The sequence below is a fragment of the Syngnathus floridae genome, chromosome 11 (genome assembly GCF_059516105.1).
Source record: "Syngnathus floridae isolate MCC-2025c chromosome 11, RoL_Sflo_1.0, whole genome shotgun sequence".
NCBI lineage: Eukaryota > Metazoa > Chordata > Actinopteri > Syngnathiformes > Syngnathidae > Syngnathus > Syngnathus floridae.
The window spans coordinates 15,825,037-15,849,395 of NC_142423.1; the positions used below are offsets into that span (position 1 = coordinate 15,825,037).

At 43.2% G+C, this 24,359-nt stretch overlaps 1 protein-coding gene and 1 long non-coding RNA gene across 7 annotated transcripts; both read left to right on the forward strand.

The window, feature by feature from the left end:
• The first annotated feature begins 219 nt into the window (after positions 1 to 219).
• On the forward strand, positions 220 to 10,322 carry usp48 (ubiquitin specific peptidase 48). Of its 3 annotated transcripts, none has more exons than XM_088390417.1 (28): positions 220 to 385; positions 825 to 962; positions 1,282 to 1,402; positions 1,473 to 1,614; positions 2,144 to 2,271; positions 2,387 to 2,511; positions 2,613 to 2,721; positions 3,493 to 3,626; positions 3,788 to 3,873; positions 4,028 to 4,207; positions 4,349 to 4,486; positions 4,843 to 4,992; positions 5,078 to 5,287; positions 5,359 to 5,470; positions 5,800 to 5,942; positions 6,020 to 6,094; positions 6,175 to 6,299; positions 6,491 to 6,613; positions 6,688 to 6,749; positions 7,213 to 7,323; positions 7,549 to 7,679; positions 7,971 to 8,077; positions 8,182 to 8,289; positions 8,455 to 8,637; positions 8,767 to 8,892; positions 8,969 to 9,017; positions 9,220 to 9,246; positions 9,780 to 10,322. In XM_088390417.1, coding segments are annotated over exons 1-28 (3,168 nt in total). In that variant the 5' UTR covers positions 220 to 383; the 3' UTR covers positions 9,803 to 10,322. The 3 variants fall into 3 exon arrangements, with proteins under 3 accessions (XP_088246543.1, XP_088246545.1, XP_088246544.1); XM_088390419.1 differs by having other exon boundaries at positions 221 to 385; positions 5,078 to 5,278; XM_088390418.1 differs by having other exon boundaries at positions 231 to 417.
• A 688-nt stretch (positions 10,323 to 11,010) lies between these two features.
• On the forward strand, positions 11,011 to 19,949 carry LOC148391461 (uncharacterized). 4 transcript variants are annotated; one of them, XR_015861474.1, is made up of 5 exons: positions 11,011 to 11,134; positions 12,850 to 12,945; positions 13,990 to 14,085; positions 15,023 to 15,118; positions 16,163 to 19,949. It is a non-coding gene; the product is annotated as an uncharacterized LOC148391461 (long non-coding RNA). The 4 variants fall into 4 exon arrangements; XR_015861475.1 differs by lacking the exon at positions 11,011 to 11,134 and adding an exon at positions 11,235 to 11,512; XR_015861472.1 differs by lacking the exon at positions 11,011 to 11,134 and adding an exon at positions 11,789 to 11,891.
• Positions 19,950 to 24,359: the final 4,410 nt, after the last annotated feature.

Genomic DNA, 24,359 nt, shown 5'->3' on the forward strand with positions numbered 1-24,359 from the left:
AAATTATTTTTTGTTTCAGAAATAAAACTTTAATGAACGTAGGGTAAACGGACCGTGGACACTATATTCGTGATCAGTATTTACAATAATTACATGAAAAAGCTGAATATAAAATGATTTCAATTCTAAAAATAAAAGCGCAGTAAAAAAGAAATGCAAACTGTTGGCGAACCATAGGTGGCGGTATTATACTATTCCAGTCGGCGAAGCGCATTTGAACACCGAGAGGAAGACAACGACGAGGAAGAAGAACTGTAGCAGCAGCAGCTTCCTCTTCCAGGGCTGTTACTACGTCATTTATTGACGCCGTGCACAATTTTAGCTAGCTCAGTGACCATCTCTACGAACACAAGGACGATAAATCTGAAATAAAACTCAATAAAATGTAAAGTGACACGAACCAATTGGTGACGCAAGGTTCGATATGAGCTGCCCTTCTCAAAAGTCGTTAGCGTTCAATAGACTTAAATGCAATGCAAACAAGGTCGGCTTTCGCTATGCTACGTTTAGCAAGTTAACGAGCCCAAACTAGTCGATACGCAGTGCGGTTCTTTGGCTATCCAGCAACTTTGCCATTTACTGTGTGTGTGTGTTCGTGTGTTTTATTTCTTTCCGATGCGACGTGGGGAGTTCAATGTTGCTAATGTCCTTTCGTTGGCTAAACCGGGTAGCGCCCCTTAGCTGTCGGTGCTAGGCTGCTTCCGAAGTGATTACGCATTACCGCGTACGCATTTGATCGCGAAGTGTGATCATTCTCATGGCATTGCATTGAGTTGGCGTGCACTTTTCTTTATTCGTTTTATTTGCTCAACTTTAAACCCCAGGACTATGGCACCACGCTTGCAGTTGGAGAAAGCGGCTTGGCGTTGGGTGACATCGGTAAAACCTGAAGATATCAGTCAAGAGCATATCGAGCTGGCGTACCGCGTCAGTCTTCCTGTCTGCAAGAGAGGAACCTGCAGGTACGTATGTCGCCCAAATGTCATAGATCACATTGAATGAATGGCAGCAGGTAGGCATTGCCACCAGCCGCACGCGAGTTGACTTTCTTTGATGTGGCATTGTCACCCACATGATGCCTGGACTCTTTATTTGTCGGACGAGGCAGGCACTCTGTATTGCGACATACCGCCAAATGACATCCATCAACATCACATTTAGCCAGAAGAAGTCAATCTGAAACTGTGACTTGTATGGACGTTGTCATACGGTGTATGCACATTGTTAGCCTGCGTATGCAATCGCTATTTGAGCAAGGGTTTCGATGTCATGACTTTTCAGGAGAAACTGCAAAGGAAACCCCAACTGTCTTGTTGGCATTGGTGAACAGACGTGGCTTGGGGAGATTGATGAAAACGCATTCCACAATATCGATGACCCCAATTCAGAACGTAGAGATAAGGTACAATACTTGGTCAGTTCAATGACAGTACTTTGAATAATGTGTCTTTGTTTGTGTGTCTCTCTTACAGAATACGTTTGTTGGTTTGACCAACCTGGGAGCCACGTGTTACGTCAACACCTTCCTGCAAGTGTGGTTCCACAACCTTGAGTTACGAAAAAGCCTCTATCAGTGCTACAATTCCCGTGCACAGGAGCACAACATAGAGTCAGGTACACGAGTAAATCGAGCTGCTTTCAAATGTGCGCCACATTGCCTTACCCTTGAGTTGCGAAAAAGCCTCTATCAGTGCTACAATTCCCGTGCGCAGGAGCACAACATAGAGTCAGGTACACGAATAAATCGAGCTGCTTTCAAATGTGCGCCACATTGCCTTACCCTTGAGTTACGAAAAAGCCTCTATCAGTGCTACAATTCCCGTGCACAGGAACACAACATAGAGTCAGGTACAAGAATAAATTCAGCTGATTTCAAATGTGTGCCACATTGTTTTGTTTGCTTGCTTGTTTGTTTGTTTGTTTGTTTGTTTGTTTGTTTGTTTGTGTTTATCTACCACAGCATGTATCAATCAAACTATCAGCGCTATCACTCAACCCCTAACCCGAACTCAAAATTCCATTCATGGGGTTTATAACCCAAACCACTTCTTGCCATCATAGCTGATGGATGTATTGCAGTATTCACAGATGTATTCTGTAGAATACCACGCACACTACTTTGACATATGATTGTGTCTTTCAGATTATGAGCCTCAGTCCATTTGTGAGCATCTACAGTATTTGTTTGCACTACTACAAAACAGCAACAGAAAATACATTGATCCTTCGGGGCTGGTTAAAGCTCTTGGCCTCGATACTGGGCAGCAGCAAGTAAGAGCCTCTGAAACCCAGTCAGTCAAGACTCCACAAAGCAAAGCACTAAAGTCCTTCTTTTCTCTCTCTCTCTCTCTCTCTCTCTCTCTCTCTCTCTCTCTCTCTCTTTCAGGATGCCCAAGAGTTTTCAAAGCTCTTCTTGTCATTGTTGGAGGACACGTTGTCCAAGCAGAAGAACCCCACCTTGCAAAATGTCATTCAGCAGCAATTCTGTGGACAGTTCTCCTATGTAACTGTGTAAGCAAATCAACTGCCCAAATGTCACCAAAAAAAGAAAAGCATTTATTCCCATTAACAAATGAAGATTTGATAGTTTTGCACTCACTGTTGTTTTCTAGCTGTGACCAATGTGGACGATCGTCTGCACTGCCCTCCAGATTCTACGAACTGGAATTGAACATTCAAGGCCACAAGAACCTTACAGAATGTGTTACAGAGTTTCTGAAGGTGGGTTAAGGTCAGAGGAAGCTGTACACAATAGAAGGAGTCCCGGAAATGGGCCCTCTGGTCATGGACCCAATTGTCACAAATAACATTTTATTTTAAATGGACCGTACGAAGCTAAGCGACCTGCGCGTAAACCTTAGCGCAAGTGATTTGATGAATTTCTGTGACCAATTTCAAGGCGTTAGATAATAACAAGTTGGGCTGCCGTTAGATAATAACAAGTTGGGCTGCCGTTAGATAATAATAAGTTGGGCTGCCGTTAGATAATAACAAGTTGGGCTGCCGTTAGATAATAACAAGTTGGGCTGCCGTTAGATAATAACAAGTTGGGCTGCCGTTAGATAATAACAAGTCGGGCTGTTTGATCTTTATGACTGCTTTATTACAGTGATGGCAAGGATGTTTTTTGATTCAGATCCAGGAGTAGAACAAATGGCTGTATTCATCCATTTCACATGGCATGGAAATGACTTCCTCAATCCTCCTGACATTGTCGCCTGCGTATTGCGTCTCTTTCAATAAAATGCCAACAGATTTGGGTGGAGCAAACGGACCCCTTCGGCTGCCCCAAAACACGCCTGACCTAAATGAACTTAACAAAGGACTCCCTGGGCTGCCTAAAAACAGGCCTTTCTAAAAAAACAAGACTTTGGATACATCTACAGCATATGTCGTTCTATATACATAACCTATTGCAACGATCCAGCATCTCCCCTCTTGTGATATTTCGATCAAACGACACGTATGCTTTTGCTTGTCGGCACTTTTCAGGATGAGAAACTAGATGGAGATAACCGCTACTTTTGTGAAACCTGTCAAAGTAAACAGAGCGCGACCCGGCGGATCAGACTGCACAGTCTCCCGCCCACCCTCAACCTGCAACTCATGCGCTTTGTCTTTGACAGGTTTGTCCAAGCTCATCTTTTACATTTATTTAAAGCTCCGATGTTGGAGAATGTTTGAGATGATTCAGCGTCAACAATGTCTATATTCCAAATTGCAGCCAATAACGATGCATCATTGTTAGGTATCAGCTTAGTGACAGCTTCTGTGATGTCATCTCTAGACAAACAGGCCACAAGAAGAAACTCAACACCTACATCAGTTTCCCCGAGCAACTCGACATGGCGCCTTTTTTTGAAGTCACAAAAGGTATTTGCAGTTTTACTTTCTACGACAAAGGCTCATACCCTCTTCTGCTGCAAAAGGATAAATGAAGAGGCATTTTGCTGAGCCTCAATTGCAAGTCCATTTTCCATGTCCAAATACTGAAGCAGCAAACTGTGTGTTGTGGTTGCCTTTGTAGATCAGAAGTGTGTGTATGAACTGAGCGCAGTGCTGATCCATCGTGGCATCAGTGCCTACTCGGGACATTATATCGCTCATGTGAAAGATGCTCGTACCAGTGACTGGTACAAATTCAATGATGAAGAAATTGAAAGGATGGAAGGCAAGAAGCTGCAATTGGGTACGGAAGATGATATCGGTAAGCGGCGCCACCAGGATCCGTCGTCGTAGTTCCCGACCGACCAAGAGCCTATTTTGCGTTCATGTCTCTTTTTTCATTTCTGTTTGGAAAAAAAGAAAAGCAGTCATAACGTATTTGCCACTTTCTCTTTGGTCTCAGCTGAAACGGTAAAGTCGCAGACACGGAAACCCAAGTGCAGTAAAGGCTACCACTGCTCCCGAAATGCCTACATGTTGGTGTACAAGATCCAGGAAGACGAGCCCGCAGATCCCTCCACGACTGTAGTTGAAGTTCCCGGTGGGCTCGATTATTTTTTATTTTTTTTTTGCATCAATGAATGAGAAAACAATCTGCTCAATGACACACAATGACTCCCTTGCTACTCCTGATCGATAATCATTTTAAAAAAGTGTACTGAAGATGCCCACGAGGGGAAAAGCGGTACAGAAAACGGATGGATGAAAACGTGAACGTGTGACACAAAGAAGTAAGCAACGGCTCTGTTGCAAAGGTTCAAATTGGCCACCGCGCATTACGTTTGGCTTAGGGAGTCTGACCTGGACATTAGTCCTAAACTTGCTGTCAATGTCTGTCTTTCTGTGGCTGGCTCGTCTTATCTTTGAGCTTTGTTTGCCTCCTTTTCTCCCCTCAAGAGTTCCTTCAGAGGCTAGTGGACCAAGACAACCACAAATTTGAAGAGTGGTGCAGTGAAATGTCAGACATGAGGAAACAGAGTGTGGATAAGGGCAAAGCCAAGCACGAAGAAGTCAGGGAGCTGTACGAGCTGTTACCCGCTCCGGACGGTCAGTCGACGACGCGTTCCCCCGAGCCGCCGAGTATTATCGTCTGCTAGACGTGGAGCAAACGTTCTCTTGTCCTTTTCTACAGGAGAGCCTTACGAGTTTATACCTCTGGATTGGTTGAAGAAGTGGTTGGATGACTCGACTGCCACCAAGAAAATTGACAACTCGCATTTCCTGTGTTCTCACGGCAAACTGCATCCAGACAAAGTGGGAGACGCCAAGAGAGTTTCTCAGACAGCCGGGCGGGTCCTGTACGAACGCTACGGCGGAGGGCCGAGGCTGGACGGTAGGATCGGTGGGACTTGACAAACCCGATCGGTGCGGTGAAGCCGTTTGCGTGACAAATGTGTACCTCCTCAACGGCAGGCTCTACTCTGTGCCGAGCGTGTGTGCAACAGCGATGCAGGGTGCTGCGTCTGAAGAATCAACTCAATGAGGACTACAAGGAAGTGTCCAATCTGGTCAAACGTACAATCAGGTGAGCACGCACATAAGATTTTCATTCAGTTATTTAAGGGCCCAACTCATTAGTAGTAGTATTATTAAGGGTTGGAATTGCGGGGGTTAGATCACCAAATGATTCCCGGGCACGGCACCGCTGATGCTCACTGCTCCCCTCGGGATGGGTTAAATGCAGAGGACAAATTTCACCACAGCCAGAAGTGTGTGTGTGTGACAGTCATTGGGTCTCTACCTCTTTATCACTAGAAAATAGCACTTTGGTGAAACGTCTGAAATCCAGCCCTTCTGGCGAGAAATCCTTTTTTGGTCTGTCAGCACTTTGACGTGAACATTTTTGTCTGTCAGCGGAGAAGGTTTCTGGGTGGGCAAAGCCTCCCTGCGCAGTTGGAGGCAGTTGGCTCTGGAACAACTGGAGAAGGATGAACATGAAAGCCAACCAAGCAATGGTCAGAGCAATGGCAATGGACCACATGGCAACAACAGCCAAGGTAGGAACTAAATGGATCATTTCACTACATCAAAGAACGAGCCTATTAGGACTGGACTTGTTCGAAACCGCTTGTAGATTGCAGCCCTGAGGTCTCCGAGGGCAACGAGGAGGAGATGAAGACATTTAATGACGACATTGTCTGCAGTCACGGTATGTTCACCGTGTACGTATGAATTCCCACTTTCTGTCATGCGGCTTAATAAATGCCAGTGGTTTTCGCTTGCATCAAGGAGGTCTGAGTATTGTGGACACTGAACGCAAGCTTGTATCTTCTGAAGTTTGGACCAAGCTTCGAGCATATTTCCCCAAAGCCCTTGAATATACCCAAGACCAAAGTCCCTGTCCGCAGTGTCTGGTAAGTGGAAACTGCTGATGAGTTGTTGTATGTTTGTATGTACAGTTTTGATAGCTGAATGAACGGAGGAGATGTTTTCCACATTTCTTAATGTTGCGCTTACTTACTCACTACCAATTAACAGCCCTCCTTGTGTCTGTCTCCATCACTCGTAAAGTGGTCCTGCAACCTTTTCCTCCTTTTGTGTCCAGACACTGGAACAGGAAGAAAAGGACAATGAAGCTGTGAGTAAAATGATGGCTCTGGACCAGAAGAACCAGCTACTCAACCTCTTCCATGAGAAGAACCGGCCAACCCTCACCAAGTGGCCTCAGGTAACAACGTCAGTGACACACTGACTGTGTGTGCTGGACTTGATGACTAAATCCTTTGTTCTCTCAATTCCCAGGACACAGACATCCTCTACGTTGTTCCTCTGTTTTTTGTGGACGAGTGGAGAAAATTTATCAGGTAGTTCTTTAAGGGCTGTCGACCAAAGGCCTTCTTTCTCAGGCTACACAACTGTTTTGTCCTTCACGATGCTCTAAAATGAAATATTGTACCGGGCGACTGTCGTTTGCTTGTTTTGATTGCTCCTTCCTTCCTTCCTTCCTTCCTTCCTTCCTTCCTTCCTTCCTTCCTTCCTTCCTTCCTTCCTTCCTTCCTTCCTTCCTTCCTTCCTTCCTTCCTTCCTTCCTTCCTTCCTTCCTTCCTTCCTTCCTTCCTTCCTGCCTTCCTGCCTTCCTGCCTTCCTTTCCTCCTTCCTTGCTTGCTTCCTTCCTCCTTCCCTCCCTCCCGCCCTCCATTCCTTCCTTCCTTCCTTCCTTCCTTCCTTCCTTCCTTCCTTCCTTCCTTCCTTCCTTCCTTCCTTCCTTCCTTCCTTCCTCCCTCCCTCCCTCCCTCCCTCCCTCCCTCCCTCCCTCCTTACTGCTAGGAGACCCACCAAATCGTCCCCAGTGTCCAGCGTGGGCAACAGCCTCCTGGTATGTCCGCATGGAGGCTTCATGTTCACCTATGACTCCCTAATCAACGGCGATGCACAACAGTGAGTTTTTTTTTTTCTTTTTCTTTCCCTTTTGCTCTCCTCATTTTTAATAGTTTTACTCCATCCACCGTGTCACTCTCAAAAGACCATGTTCAATTGGGAGCAAACATGACCTGAAAAAACGAATGGATGAAAGTAAAATTTCAGCTTTGTGTGGCGACTGCTTACTTTGAAACTGGTCATGAATAACCCGAATGTGGCTTGATACTGTTTGCTTTGTCACAGCATTGCTCTGCTTTGGCCCAGTGAATGGGAGGTCATCAGCAAACTCTTCATGGTGGACCAGCCCATCTCCATCCGCTGCTTCAAACAGACGACGCCCTCGGGTCCCACCGCCAAATATACCACTCAGCCCGGTAAGAGTGCAAAAGTCACCCTTTTGGTCATGTTTTACAGCATCTTCAAATGCACCTACTGCAACATATTTGCAACATGTATGTTACTTATGCTCCACTAAAAGATGAATGAATGAATGAATACAAGACTAGACACTAAAATAGGGACATCAGATATTGACCAAATTTGATATCGTTGCTGCCTTTAGCCAGCAAGGCCTAGACCACTTTTTAATCCAAGCTTCAAATGGGATCTGTGATTATTGTTTTTGTTTTGGTCATTATTCATGCTGTGTGTGGTCATGTATTCAGATCTCTGCTGGGAGTGCAGAGAGGGCTTCCTTTTCCAGCAACAGAAGGACCTCCGAGAGTACACCCAAGCCACAATTTACATCCGCAAAATCGCGGAAGACAAAAGGGTACGACAAATCTACTCGGTGCCCGATGAGTCGAAAGCTGTCGCTACTGTTGACGTGCACGCGACTCAACATGTAAATGGCATCTGACGTTCCGTTGTGCATAGATGATGAAAGAAGCAGTTCCAGAGATGAACGCCAGCAGCTCCGAGGCGGAGGAGGAGAAGGAGGAGCAACCAAATGTCGCTGGTGAGAGAGATCCAGACTTCAGCCAGGTAAATAAGGCAACAAAATGTAGCTTACTGGTGGCAATATTAATTCTGCTCACATCTGTACTGAGCAGATTATAATTCAAATTTGTCTACTCAGCAGAAGAATTTGGCAAGGGTGCACTGTATTTGTAGAACTAAAACTTCTAATATGCAGTCTTATTTCACCAGTCAGAAGATGGTGCAAAGCGACTTAAACTAAGCGAGAGCAGCATCCCAGAGGGAGTGGCTTCTCCAGAAAGCAACGCGACTAAACTGGGCGGAATCAGGAGAAGCACTCGGCACCGGAAACTCCGAGGCGAAAAAGCCCTCATTGTGTCTGCAAATCAGACCCTCAAAGAGCTGAAAATTCAGGTAAGGCCACCCGAAACAAGCGTTTGAAGTTGTCCTCAGGAGTCCTATTTGGTTCCACCGACATAAACCTTTGGCTCAATCATTTTTCAACTCAATCTGGGTTTGAATTTGCTCTCGTCGCAAAACTAGATTATGCATGCCTTCTCGGTGGCGCCGTTTGACCAAAACCTCTCCATTGATGGGAAAAGTCTGACAAACGACTCAGCCACATTGGGCAGTTTGGGTATCATCCCAGAGAGTGTCATCTCTTTAAAGGTAAGTCACTAGCTCTTGCTTTTAGCATTCAATCACTCTTTTGTTGGTGTTCTTCACATGACTCTTGTTATCTCAGGCTGATGAGCCAATAGCTGATTATGCAGCCCTGGATGACGTCTATCAAGGTGAGACTCATTTGGATTCGAAATCTTGTGAGTGATTAGGCACCAGGCTGACCCATGAATAGTGTCAATTTGCAAATAATTGCCCTCCCGCCTTGCAATAATGACAAAAGCTTTTCTGATATACTGTTCCTCTAGTATAGTTCTAATGATCAGAGAAGTAACGTACGTTTTCTACCATTGTTTTTCACCACCTCATTCATAGCGGGAATGCCAGAAGAGGGGTTTAAAGGTAAGCAGCATTATTGACATCATTGTTAGAGTGGTGCTCACTCTCACTTATTTTGCAAGAACCACACGGGAGACAGTATGCCCTTTTAAGCACTTGCAAGTGGAGAGTCATTTGTCGCTGTGCATACAGCGATGATTGAATGAGGTCTGACTCGGGCCCCCGCTTGCAAGAGCATTTTTATTGAGAGAAACAGGGTGGGGGTGAAAGTGGACAGGATGGGGTTGAAGCCCCTGGCTTCCGGTCAAAGCATAGCAGGGGTGTTTTATGACGTTGTGTAAACAGAACAACTTTGATTGCTTTCTCTGCAGCTGGTCAATCAGTTCAAAAGATCTTAGCACTTTGTTCTACTACTTCTGTTAAGACAGGACACGTTTGATTAATTATTACAGGTTACATTCCAACATAAACATAGGATGAAACTAATCTATCAACCCGAACAATCATCTCTGAATGTAATCTTCTTTATGTGCATTGGTGCTTGTCATGTAGCAAAGTAGATGTGTGTGTGTGGATTCATTAGATTTTTTTTGCAGGCACTGGGCTTCTTGGTCATTGAAGACATTCTGTGCTGTAGCCGTATTTGACTTGGACAAGAAAGGCCTGAACTTATCAAGTGTTGTTAAGTGCTTTAATTCCCCCCCCCCCAATAGCCATTGTTAAATGGTGACAATGACAATGCTCAAAGCCTATTTTTTTTTCCTACTTAAGTCATTGTTTCTAGACTCTTGTTGCACTTCTGCTTCAATGCAGATTAAGACAGTTAAGTGGATATGTCCCCCTTTTGTTTATTTTTGCGTTTTTTTTTTTCTTCTTCATTTTAAATTATGGAATAAATGACAGTGTTTTGTTCCAAGGTGTGGAAACTCATATTCTCACTTGAGATGATCAAGGTGTGTTACGTGAATGCGCATTATGGATGATTGTTACCTCACCGTATGTATAGCAGTTATTTCCTACAGAAATGTTAGCAATGCAAACTCTATTGGTTGAACGTTTGAATCTGTATGCAAACAGTGAAGTGTACTGTTATTTTCACTGTTTTTTCTTAATGACAATAAAGTTATTTTTCAAATCATTCTACTCATACACGCTTTTCACTCAATTATTTTTAAAGTGATTGGCATTTTACGGTCATAGAGTCATAATGATGAGCATATTCAATAAATAAAACGAGCTCAAAGAAGGTGTGTGGTGTGGTCTAGTTTACTAAATAAAACAGCACTTTTGGTCCGGACCAAACAAGTGGACTAAAATACTTTTCTGGTCTGAATAAAACCTGAGATAAGATATCCTTAAGAAGATAACAATAAAAATAGTATTAAGGTATATACATACAGACAAGGGAAAAAAATAAAAACATGCTGACATGAGTTTCGAATCCACTTCATGAATAAGAAGAGGCGGACGCGCTATCTAGTGCGTCATTTTGTCGATGTAACATGCTACAAATTTACAAAATAAAATTTCCGCCAAAATTCAAATCTGTGGCTCGCAACAGTAGGAAGTGGATACGCTGTTCGAATATTAAGGTATATACATATAGACAAGGGAGAAAAGAAAATGTGCTGAGACGGGCCTCGAACCCATAACATCATGCTTAAGAGGTGGACATGTTAACCAGTGCGCCATTATGTCAACACATTACCATTTTAAGTCTACTAAATAAAACGGCGGTCAACATATGACGTCTGCTACGTCGCAGTCACGTGACGCGGATGTGACGCCGATGGACGAAACTTCCGCTAAAATTCAAATCCGTGGGCGTGGCTCTCAACAAGTAGGAAGCCGGCATTGGCAGCGAACGAGACACAGCGGATAGTAACACGACGACTAACAAGAGAAATATTTTTATTTTCTGCTTGCAACTGGACCGTCGAGAGCGCACACGGTAAATACAACTCATTGTTTTTAAAAAGAAGTACTTTTGTAGCCCTGAAAAGCGAGTGAGTGTGGCGTCGTCGAACTCGGCGTCTGCTGCCAGCCACAAACGCCGAATTTCGACGATTCTTCCTGGTCAACGGTTATAAATGATTGCGTTGATTTAAAAAGAAAAAGTTTATTTAACTCTACTTTTAACTTTGCCGTTTTAGATAAGCGGGTATTACGCGGAAATGACGTCAGTAGGCGTGGCTTCCGCCAAAATTCAAATCCGTGGCCGCGGATGGCTGCGAATGGACGCGAGCGAGATAGCGGATACAAACACGACGATTAGCAACAGAAATATCTTTATTTTCTGCTCGCAACTGGACCGTCTAGAGCGTACACGGTAAATACAACTCATTGTTTTTAAAAAGAAGTACTTTTGTAGCCCCGAAAAGCGAGTGAGTGTGGCGGGCGTCGAGCTCGGCGTCTGCTGCCAGCCACAAACGCCGAATTTCGACGATTCTTCCTGGTCAACGGTTATAAATGATTGCGTTGATTTAAAAAGAAAAAGGTTATTTAACTCTACTTTTAACTTTGCCGTTTTAGATAAGCGGGTATTACGCGGAAATGACGTCAGTAGGCGTGGCTTCCGCCAAAATTCAAATCCGTGGCCGCGGATGGCTGCGAACGGACGCGAGCCAGATAGCGGATACAAATACGACTATTAGCAACAGAAATATCTTTATTTTCTGCTCGCAACTGGACCGTCTAGAGCGTACACGGTAAATACAACTCATTGTTTTTAAAAAGAAGTACTTTTGTAGCCCCGAAAAGCGAGTGAGTGTGGCGGGCGTCGAGCTCGGCGTCTGCTGCCAGCCACAAACGCCGAATTTCGACGATTCTTCCTGGTCAACGGTTATAAATGATTGCGTTGATTTAAAAAGAAAAATGTTATTTAACTCTACTTTTAACTTTGCCGTTTTAGATAAGCGGGTATTACGCGGAAATGACGTCAGTAGGCGTGGCTTCCGCCAAAATTCAAATCCGTGGCCGCGGATGGCTGCGAACGGACGCGAGCGAGATAGCGGATACAAACACGACGAATTGCAACAGGAATATCTTTATTTTCTGCTCGCAACTGGACCGTCTAGAGCGTATACGGTAAATACAACTCATTGTGTTTAAAGAGACTTACTTTTTCGTAGTTTGACTAAAGTTGTCGATGTAGGTAGCGTTCACTGTGCAATAGCAATATTTAGCTGAGTCGCGGAAACAAAGACGGCGATTATCAACAGAAATATCTTTATTTTCTGCTTGCAACTGGACCGTCTAGGGCTACACGGTAAATAAAACTCATTGTTTTTAAAAATAAGTACTATTGTAGTCTCGAAAAAGCGAGTGAGTGGGGGGGCCGTCGTCGAATTCGGCGTCTGCTGCCAGCCATAGACGCCGAATTTCGACGATTCTCCCTGGTCAACGGTTGTAAATTATTGCGTTGATTAAAAATAAAACTTTATTTAACTCTACTTTTAACTTTGCCGTTTTAGATAAGCGGGTATTACGTCGCAGTAATGTGCCGTCGAAATGAAGTCAATAGGGGAAATTTCCCGCCAAGATTCAAATCCGTGGGCGCGAAATGGCCGTTAGCGCGACAGCGGATACAAACACGACGTAGTCGCGTTGCCTTATATCTTTGAATGTCTTGAGGGTAAATGTTAATGTTTAATTTCATTCCTTTAGGTTACATGGTGTTTGTTGGCTGTATGTTTTCCACTGTAAGAAGAATGAATATACACATCAGGTGGAGGCTCGCATCATTGACCAGGCGCTACAATGGTGAGTAGCCCTTCCTTCCTCCATTTATGTTAAACACCTCCTATTTCATGTCTAACAGTAATTGATTTAACACATAACTGTAAGTAAATTGTGTGTGGGCACTGTCAATTTAATATGTGTGATTATACTGCCTAATCTGTCACTGAGTATATTGTTGCAAAGTAATATAAGAAATAATCCAAAATTGTAATTCAGAATAGTTTTCAAAAGACGACCATTAGAATTATATACAAATGTGATTACCCTGAACAGAAGTAATTTCTTAAATCACAAATTCTTCTATTCAAAGATTTGGTCAGACTGCTCAAATGATGCCTAACAGTAATTAATGTAACACATAACCATAAGTAAATTGAGTGTGGGCACTCTTAAATTAACAAGTGATTATATTGCCTAATCTCTTACCGAGTATGTTGTTGCAAAGTAATATAAGAAAAGATCCAAAGTAGTAATCTAGTGTTTAATATGTCCTATCAGGGCTCAAGTCAAAATTTGGCACCATCATGTGGTGAAATTTGGAATTGCATCACATCCAATTTTGCCTGGGAACAAACAGATTAAATAAGTCGTAGTCTTAAATAAGCCACCCCTTCTCAAACAAGTAAACTCTGCCCATTTTGCGCAGTAGATGTTCTGTTAATACCTAGTATTTAAACAAAGTCATAATTTAAATTACTTTCAACATTCATTCATCCATTCAACCACCGCTAGTCCACTCGCTCTTATTACCAACTCCTGTCAATGTAACTAAGCGTTTAATACGTCCTATCAGGTCTCAAGTCAAGATTTGGCACTGTACTTTGTTGAAATTGGCAATTGCAGCAAATCCAATTTTGCCAGGGAAGAAAAATAGTCTTACATGTTGCCATTAAATAAATTAAATGAATCTTGCTTGTTCCCACTCCTTTTGAAAAAAGTAGTTTAAAACGAGGGCCCCTCCCTCAACCTTTAACCCGAACGAGCCCTAAGCCCGCACGTCACATTGTGTTGCATCTGCGAATGTTGCTTGAAGCCAAATGTTAAAGTTTTCTTTCATTCCATTAGGTTTCACGGTGTTGGTCGGCTGTACGTTTTCCACCGTCAGAAGAATGAAAATACAAATCAGTTGGAGGCTCGCATCATTGACCAGTCGCTACAATGGTGAGTACCCATTTCTTCCTCCATTTATGTTAAACACCTCCTATTTTATGTTTAACAGTAATTGATTTAACACATAACCATAAGTAAATTGAGTGTGGGCACGCTCAAGTTAACATATGCGATTATACTGCCTAATCTCTCACCGAGTATATTGTTGCAAAGTAATATAAGAAAAGATCCAAAGTTGTAATTCTGAATAGTTTTCAAAAGAAGGCCATTAGAATTATATACAAATGTGATTACCCTAAACTTAAAAACAAACTATTTGTTAAATCACAAAGTCTTCAATTCAAAGATTTGGTTAGATTATCACACTCCTCAAAGTGAAGCAAAAGTGTTTACCTAAAAAATATTCAAAAGCATATTCAAACTATGTCTAATTCAGAACATTCATGTTGCCCCCCTCGGTATTATTATCATTTTTTATCACTTCAACTAAGTGTTTAATATGTCCTATCAGGTCTCAAGTCAAAATTTGGCACCATCATGTGGTGTAATTTGGAATTGCAGCACATCCAATTTTGCCTGGGAATAAACAGATTAAATAAGTCTTACTTCTTGCCAATCCTTCCCAATTTTGTCAGGGAACAAAAATAGATTAAATAAACTAAATAAGTTTTACTTCTTCCCATTAAATGAGTTTAATACGTCCTATCAGGTCTCAAGTCAAGATTTGGCACCGTACTTTGTTGAAATTTGCAATTGCAGCAAATCCTATTTTGCCTGGGAACCAAAATAGATGAAACAAATAAATTAAGCCATTAAATAAATTAAATAAGTCTTGCTTGTTCGCACTCCTTTTCGAAAAAGTAGTTTAAAACAAGGGCCCTTCCCTCAACCTTTAACCCTAACGAGCCCTAAGCCCGCACGTCACATTGTGTTGTATATGCGAATGTTGGTTGAGGCCAAATGTTAAAGTTTTCTTTCATTCCTTTAGGTTCCTCGGTGTTGGTTGGCTGTACGTTTCCCACCGTCAGAAGAATGAATATACAAATCAGTTGGAGGCTCGCATCATTGACCAGGAGCCACAATGGTGAGTACCCATTTCTTCCCCCATTTATGTTAAACACCTCCTATTTCATGTTTAACAGTAGTTGATTTAACACTTAACCATAAGTAAATTGAGTGTGGGCACTCAAGTTAACATATGCGATTATACTGCCTAATCTGTCACCGAGTATATTGTTGCAAAGTAATATGAGAAAAGATCCAAAGTTGTAATTCAGAATAGTTTTCAAAAGACGACCATTAGAATTATATACAAATCTGATTACCCTGAACAGAAGTAATTTCTTAAATCACAAATTCTTCTATTCAAAGATTTGGTCAGACTGCTCAAATGATGCCTAACAGTAATTAATGTAACACATAACCATAAGTAAATTGAGTGTGGGCACTCTCTAGTTAACATATGTGATTATACTGCCTAATCTCTTACCGAGTATGTTGTTGCAAAGTAATATAAGAAAAGATCCAAAGTAGTAATCCAGTGTTTAATATCTCCTATCAGGGCTCAAGTCAAAATTTGGCACCATCATGTGGTGAAATTTGGAATTGCATCACATCCAATTTTGCCTGGGAACAAACAGATTAAATAAGTCGTAGTCTTAAATAAGCCACCCCTTCTCAAACAAGTAAACTCTGCCCATTTTGCGCAGTAGATGTTCTGTTAATACCTAGTATTTAAACAAAGTCATAATTTAAATTACTTTCAACATTCATTCATCCATTCAACCACCGCTAGTCCACTCGCTCTTATTACCAACTCCTGTCAATGTAACTAAGCGTTTAATACGTCCTATCAGGTCTCAAGTCAAGATTTGGCACTGTACTTTGTTGAAATTGGAAATTGCAGCAAATCCAATTTTGCCAGGGAAGAAAAATAGTCTTACATATTGCCATTAAATAAATTAAATAAGTCTTGCTTGTTCCCACTCCTTTTGAAAAAAGTAGTTTAAAACGAGGGCCCCTCCCTCAACCTTTAACCTGAACGAGCCCTAAGCCCGCACGTCACATTGTGTTGCATCTGCGAATGTTGCTTGAAGCCAAATGTTAAAGTTTTCTTCCATTCCTTTAGGTTCCATGGTGTTGGTTGGCTGTATGTTTTCCACTGTAAGAAGGATAAAAGTCCAACGGTTTGATGTTGGCGAAGACGTCTCCGGTGAGTCCTTCCTTCCTTTTTATTCATGGGAAGTCACAGACAACAATAGATAAAGTAACACATTGTTAGAGGTAACTACATTTGTCTTAAATTGGATAGATTACTTCTTTCCACACCATTTCAAACAAGTAAACTGGCCATTTTGTGTTTATACCTAGTATTTATACAGTCATAATTTAAATGAACAAATAAGATTCATTCACTCACCCACTCATTCATTCATTCATTCATTCATTCATTCAGAAGATCCAAAGTTGTGTGTGCTGTGTAATTGAGAATAGATCTCATGTTACTCCACTTGCTCATATGACCAACTTCTATCAAATTAGCTATTAATACGTCCCATCAGGTCTCAAGTCAATATTTGGGACCGTAATTTGTCGAAATTTGCAATTGCAGCAAATCCAATTTTGCCTCGGAACAAACATATATTAAACAAACTAAATAAGTCTTCTTCTCATTTAAATAAATGAAATAAGTATTTTCTTCCTAGTCCTTTTTAAACAAGTAAACTGGCCATTTTTTGCAGTCGTGTTTGTGTTCATACTTAATATTTATCCAAAATCATAATTGAAATGACTTCATTCATTCATTTTTGAAATTTTGAATTCCACCTCATCCATTTTTCCCATTAAATAAATAAGTTTTACTTCTTCCCATTTAAATAAATGAAATAAGTCTTTTCTTCCTAGTCCTTTTTAAACAAGTAAACTGGCCATTTTTTGCAGTTGTGTTTGTGTTCTTACTTAATATTTATCCAAAATCATGATTGAAATGACTTCATTCATTCATTTTTGAAATTTTGAATTCCACCAAATCCATTTTTCCCATTAAATAAATAAGTTTTACTTCTTCCGTTTAAATAAATGAAATAAGCGTTTTCTTCCTAGTCCTTTTTAAACAAGTAAACTGGCCATTTTTTGCAGTCGTGTTTGTGTTCATACTTAATATTTATCCAAAATCATAATTGAAATGACTTCATTCATTCAGTTTTGAAATTTTGAATTCCACCAAATCCATTTTTCCCATTAAATAAATAAGTTTTACTTCTTCCGTTTAAATAAATGAAATAAGTCTTTCCTTCCTAGTCCTTTTTAAACAAGTGAACTGGCCATTTTTTGCAGTCGTGTTTGTGTTCATACTTAATATTTATCCAAAATCATAATTGAAATGACTTCATTCATTCAGTTTTGAAATTTTGAATTCCACCAAATCCATTTTTCCCATTAAATAAATAAGTTTTACTTCTTCCGTTTAAATAAATGAAATAAGTCTTACTTCCCACTCTTTTTCAAACAAGTAAACTGCCCATTTTGTGTATTATATTTTCTGTTTATACCTAGTATTGATACAAAATCATAATTAAATTTTGTGTAGTATATTTTCTGTTTATACCTAGTATTTATACAAAATCATAATGAAAATGATTTAATTAACAATTAAGTTAATGAACTTATTCAAAAGAGTCTTTAATATGTCCTATTAAGTATAATAAGATTTGTCACCATCCTTAGGTATAATTTGGATTTGCAGCAAATCAAATAGACAAACGCATTGGCCAAGTTATTTTATAAGAGCATGTGGGGTGATGTGATGTCTTTTGTGGGATGATGTTTTGCATTTGTGATGTCATACTCTGTTTTTTATGATGTCATATTTTTGGTTCGTTAGGCTAGGTGCTAGAGGCTAGGTGCTAGAGGCTAGGTGCTAGAGGCTAAGGTCTAGGTGCTAAGGTCTAGGTGCTAGAGGCTAGAGGTTAGGTGCTAGAAGCTAGGTGCTAGTGGCTAATGTGGTTAGGTGCTAAGGTCTAATGTGGTTTGGTGCTAAAGTCTAATGTGGTTTGGTGCTTAGGTCTAATGTGGTTTGGTGCTAAGGTCTAATGTGGATTGGTGCTAAGGTCTGATGTGGTTTGGTGTTAAGGTCTAATGTGGTTTGGTGTTAAGGTCTAATGTGGTTTGGTGTTAAGGTCTAATGTGGTTTGGTGCTAAGGTCTAATGTGGTTTGGTGCTGAGGTCTAATGTGGTTGGGTGCTAAGGTCTAATTGTGCTAGGTGCTTAAGGTCTAATTGTTCTAGGTGCTAATGGTCTATGTGCTATGTGCTCATGGTTTAATGTGCTATGTGCTCATGGCCTAATGTGCTATGTGCTCATGGTTTAATGTGCTATGTGCTCATGGCCTAATGTGCTATGTGCTCATGGTTTGATGTGCTATGTGCTCATGGCCTAATGTGCTATGTGCTCATGGTCTAATGTGCTATGGTCTAATGTGCTATGTGCTCATGGCCTAATGTGCTATGTGCTCATGGTATAATGTGCTATGGTCTAATGTACTATGTGCTAATGGTTTAATGTGCTATGTGTTAATGGTTTAATGGGCTAATGTGCTAATGGTCTAATGTGCTAATGGTCTAATGTGCTAATGGTCTAATGTGCTAATGGTCTAATGTGCTAATGGTCTAATGTGCTAATGGTCTAATGTGCTAATGGTCTAATGTGCTAATGGTCTAATGTGCTAATGGTTTAATGTGCTAATGGTTTAATGTGCTAATGGTCTAATGTGCTAATGGTCTAATGTGCTAATGGTCTAATGTGCTAATGGTCTAATGTGCTAATGGTCTAATGTGCTAATGGTCTAATGTGCTAATGGTCTAATGTGCTAATGGTCTAATGGATTAATGTGCAATGTGCTAATGTGCTATTGGTGTAATGTGCTATTGGTCTAATGTGCTATTGGTCTAATGTGCTATTGGTCTAATGTGCTATTGGTCTAATGTGCTATTGGTCTAATGTGCTATTGGTCTAATGTGCTATTGGTCTAATGTGCTATTGGTGTAATGTGCTATTGGTTTTATGTGCTAATGGTTTAATGGATTAATGTGCTATGTGCTATTGGTTTAATGTGCTATTGGTTTAATGTGCTATGTGCTATTGGTTTAATGTGCTATGTGCTATTGGTTTTATGCGCTAATGGTTTAATGTGCTATGTGCTAATGGTTTAATGTGCTATGTGCTAATGGTTTAATGTGCTATGTGCTAATGGTTAAATGTGGTATGTGCTATTGGTTTTATGTGCTATTGGTTTAATGTGCTATGTGCTATTGGTTTAATGTGCTTAGGGTTTAATGTGCTTAGTGCTTAGGGTTTAATGTGCTTAGTGCTTAGGGTTTAATGTGCTTAGTGCTTAGGGTTTAATGTGATTAGGTCTTTATGTGCTTTGTGCTTAAGGTTTTATGTGCTTTGTGCTTAAGGTTTTATGTGCTTTGTGCTTAAGGTTTTATGTGCTTTGTTAAGGTTTCATTTGCTCTGTGCTTAAGGTTTTATGTGCTTTGTGCTTAAGGTTTTATGTGCTTTGTGCTTAAGGTTTTATGTGCTTTGTGCTTAAGGTTTTATGTGCTGGTTAGGGTTCTTGTTGCTCTTGCTGTGCTTAGGGTTAGGCTTGCTGTGCTTAGGTTTAGGCTTGCTCTTGCTGTGCTTAAGGTTGTTGTTAGGGTTTGTTGTTAGGGTTTGTTGTTAGGGTTTGTTGTTAGGGTTAGGTAGCTTGTTAGGTTTCTTGTTAGGTTTCTTGTTAGGTTTCTTGTTAGGGTTGCTGTGCTGAGGCTTAGGGTTAGGCTTGCTCTTGCTGTGGTTAGGGTTAGGGTTAGGGTTAGGGTTTGTGTTAGGCTCAGGCTGGCTTTTGCTGTGCTGAGGCTTAGGGTTAGGCTTGCTCTTGCTGTGGTTAGGGTTAGGGTTAGGGTTAGGGTTTGTGTTAGGCTCAGGCTGGCTTTTGCTGTGCTGAGGCTTAGGGTTAGGCTTGCTCTTGCTGTGGTTAGGGTTAGGGTTAGGGTTAGGGTTTGTGTTAGGCTCAGGCTGGCTTTTGCTGTGCTGAGGCTTAGGGTTAGGCTTGCTCTTGCTGTGGTTAGGGTTAGGGTTAGGGTTAGGGTTTGTGTTAGGCTCAGGCTGGCTTTTGCTGTGCTGAGGCTTAGGGTTAGGCTTGCTCTTGCTGTGGTTAGGGTTAGGGTTAGGGTTAGGGTTTGTGTTAGGCTCAGGCTGGCTTTTGCTGTGCTGAGGCTTAGGGTTAGGCTTGCTCTTGCTGTGGTTAGGGTTAGGGTTAGGGTTAGGGTTTGTGTTAGGCTCAGGCTGGCTTTTGCTGTGCTGAGGCTTAGGGTTAGGCTTGCTCTTGCTGTGGTTAGGGTTAGGGTTAGGGTTAGGGTTTGTGTTAGGCTCAGGCTGGCTTTTGCTGTGCTGAGGCTTAGGGTTAGGCTTGCTCTTGCTGTGGTTAGGGTTAGGGTTAGGGTTAGGGTTTGTGTTAGGCTCAGGCTGGCTTTTGCTGTGCTGAGGCTTAGGGTTAGGCTTGCTCTTGCTGTGGTTAGGGTTAGGGTTAGGGTTAGGGTTTGTGTTAGGCTCAGGCTGGCTTTTGCTGTGCTGAGGCTTAGGGTTAGGCTTGCTCTTGCTGTGGTTAGGGTTAGGGTTAGGGTTAGGGTTTGTGTTAGGCTCAGGCTGGCTTTTGCTGTGCTGAGGCTTAGGGTTAGGCTTGCTCTTGCTGTGGTTAGGGTTAGGGTTAGGGTTAGGGTTTGTGTTAGGCTCAGGCTGGCTTTTGCTGTGCTGAGGCTTAGGGTTAGGCTTGCTCTTGCTGTGGTTAGGGTTAGGGTTAGGGTTAGGGTTTGTGTTAGGCTCAGGCTGGCTTTTGCTGTGCTGAGGCTTAGGGTTAGGCTTGCTCTTGCTGTGGTTAGGGTTAGGGTTAGGGTTAGGGTTTGTGTTAGGCTCAGGCTGGCTTTTGCTGTGCTGAGGCTTAGGGTTAGGCTTGCTCTTGCTGTGGTTAGGGTTAGGGTTAGGGTTAGGGTTTGTGTTAGGCTCAGGCTGGCTTTTGCTGTGCTGAGGCTTAGGGTTAGGCTTGCTCTTGCTGTGGTTAGGGTTAGGGTTAGGGTTAGGGTTTGTGTTAGGCTCAGGCTGGCTTTTGCTGTGCTGAGGCTTAGGGTTAGGCTTGCTCTTGCTGTGGTTAGGGTTAGGGTTAGGGTTAGGGTTTGTGTTAGGCTCAGGCTGGCTTTTGCTGTGCTGAGGCTTAGGGTTAGGCTTGCTCTTGCTGTGGTTAGGGTTAGGGTTAGGGTTAGGGTTTGTGTTAGGCTCAGGCTGGCTTTTGCTGTGCTGAGGCTTAGGGTTAGGCTTGCTCTTGCTGTGGTTAGGGTTAGGGTTAGGGTTAGGGTTTGTGTTAGGCTCAGGCTGGCTTTTGCTGTGCTGAGGCTTAGGGTTAGGCTTGCTCTTGCTGTGGTTAGGGTTAGGGTTAGGGTTAGGGTTTGTGTTAGGCTCAGGCTGGCTTTTGCTGTGCTGAGGCTTAGGGTTAGGCTTGCTCTTGCTGTGGTTAGGGTTAGGGTTAGGGTTAGGGTTTGTGTTAGGCTCAGGCTGGCTTTTGCTGTGCTGAGGCTTAGGGTTAGGCTTGCTCTTGCTGTGGTTAGGGTTAGGGTTAGGGTTAGGGTTTGTGTTAGGCTCAGGCTGGCTTTTGCTGTGCTGAGGCTTAGGGTTAGGCTTGCTCTTGCTGTGGTTAGGGTTAGGGTTAGGGTTAGGGTTTGTGTTAGGCTCAGGCTGGCTTTTGCTGTGCTGAGGCTTAGGGTTAGGCTTGCTCTTGCTGTGGTTAGGGTTAGGGTTAGGGTTAGGGTTTGTGTTAGGCTCAGGCTGGCTTTTGCTGTGCTGAGGCTTAGGGTTAGGCTTGCTCTTGCTGTGGTTAGGGTTAGGGTTAGGGTTAGGGTTTGTGTTAGGCTCAGGCTGGCTTTTGCTGTGCTGAGGCTTAGGGTTAGGCTTGCTCTTGCTGTGGTTAGGGTTAGGGTTAGGGTTAGGGTTTGTGTTAGGCTCAGGCTGGCTTTTGCTGTGCTGAGGCTTAGGGTTAGGCTTGCTCTTGCTGTGGTTAGGGTTAGGGTTAGGGTTAGGGTTTGTGTTAGGCTCAGGCTGGCTTTTGCTGTGCTGAGGCTTAGGGTTAGGCTTGCTCTTGCTGTGGTTAGGGTTAGGGTTAGGGTTAGGGTTTGTGTTAGGCTCAGGCTGGCTTTTGCTGTGCTGAGGCTTAGGGTTAGGCTTGCTCTTGCTGTGGTTAGGGTTAGGGTTAGGGTTAGGGTTTGTGTTAGGCTCAGGCTGGCTTTTGCTGTGCTGAGGCTTAGGGTTAGGCTTGCTCTTGCTGTGGTTAGGGTTAGGGTTAGGGTTAGGGTTTGTGTTAGGCTCAGGCTGGCTTTTGCTGTGCTGAGGCTTAGGGTTAGGCTTGCTCTTGCTGTGGTTAGGGTTAGGGTTAGGGTTAGGGTTTGTGTTAGGCTCAGGCTGGCTTTTGCTGTGCTGAGGCTTAGGGTTAGGCTTGCTCTTGCTGTGGTTAGGGTTAGGGTTAGGGTTAGGGTTTGTGTTAGGCTCAGGCTGGCTTTTGCTGTGCTGAGGCTTAGGGTTAGGCTTGCTCTTGCTGTGGTTAGGGTTAGGGTTAGGGTTAGGGTTTGTGTTAGGCTCAGGCTGGCTTTTGCTGTGCTGAGGCTTAGGGTTAGGCTTGCTCTTGCTGTGGTTAGGGTTAGGGTTAGGGTTAGGGTTTGTGTTAGGCTCAGGCTGGCTTTTGCTGTGCTGAGGCTTAGGGTTAGGCTTGCTCTTGCTGTGGTTAGGGTTAGGGTTAGGGTTAGGGTTTGTGTTAGGCTCAGGCTGGCTTTTGCTGTGCTGAGGCTTAGGGTTAGGCTTGCTCTTGCTGTGGTTAGGGTTAGGGTTAGGGTTAGGGTTTGTGTTAGGCTCAGGCTGGCTTTTGCTGTGCTGAGGCTTAGGGTTAGGCTTGCTCTTGCTGTGGTTAGGGTTAGGGTTAGGGTTAGGGTTTGTGTTAGGCTCAGGCTGGCTTTTGCTGTGCTGAGGCTTAGGGTTAGGCTTGCTCTTGCTGTGGTTAGGGTTAGGGTTAGGGTTAGGGTTTGTGTTAGGCTCAGGCTGGCTTTTGCTGTGCTGAGGCTTAGGGTTAGGCTTGCTCTTGCTGTGGTTAGGGTTAGGGTTAGGGTTAGGGTTTGTGTTAGGCTCAGGCTGGCTTTTGCTGTGCTGAGGCTTAGGGTTAGGCTTGCTCTTGCTGTGGTTAGGGTTAGGGTTAGGGTTAGGGTTTGTGTTAGGCTCAGGCTGGCTTTTGCTGTGCTGAGGCTTAGGGTTAGGCTTGCTCTTGCTGTGGTTAGGGTTAGGGTTAGGGTTAGGGTTTGTGTTAGGCTCAGGCTGGCTTTTGCTGTGCTGAGGCTTAGGGTTAGGCTTGCTCTTGCTGTGGTTAGGGTTAGGGTTAGGGTTAGGGTTTGTGTTAGGCTCAGGCTGGCTTTTGCTGTGCTGAGGCTTAGGGTTAGGCTTGCTCTTGCTGTGGTTAGGGTTAGGGTTAGGGTTAGGGTTTGTGTTAGGCTCAGGCTGGCTTTTGCTGTGCTGAGGCTTAGGGTTAGGCTTGCTCTTGCTGTGGTTAGGGTTAGGGTTAGGGTTAGGGTTTGTGTTAGGCTCAGGCTGGCTTTTGCTGTGCTGAGGCTTAGGGTTAGGCTTGCTCTTGCTGTGGTTAGGGTTAGGGTTAGGGTTAGGGTTTGTGTTAGGCTCAGGCTGGCTTTTGCTGTGCTGAGGCTTAGGGTTAGGCTTGCTCTTGCTGTGGTTAGGGTTAGGGTTAGGGTTAGGGTTTGTGTTAGGCTCAGGCTGGCTTTTGCTGTGCTGAGGCTTAGGGTTAGGCTTGCTCTTGCTGTGGTTAGGGTTAGGGTTAGGGTTAGGGTTTGTGTTAGGCTCAGGCTGGCTTTTGCTGTGCTGAGGCTTAGGGTTAGGCTTGCTCTTGCTGTGGTTAGGGTTAGGGTTAGGGTTAGGGTTTGTGTTAGGCTCAGGCTGGCTTTTGCTGTGCTGAGGCTTAGGGTTAGGCTTGCTCTTGCTGTGGTTAGGGTTAGGGTTAGGGTTAGGGTTTGTGTTAGGCTCAGGCTGGCTTTTGCTGTGCTGAGGCTTAGGGTTAGGCTTGCTCTTGCTGTGGTTAGGGTTAGGGTTAGGGTTAGGGTTTGTGTTAGGCTCAGGCTGGCTTTTGCTGTGCTGAGGCTTAGGGTTAGGCTTGCTCTTGCTGTGGTTAGGGTTAGGGTTAGGGTTAGGGTTTGTGTTAGGCTCAGGCTGGCTTTTGCTGTGCTGAGGCTTAGGGTTAGGCTTGC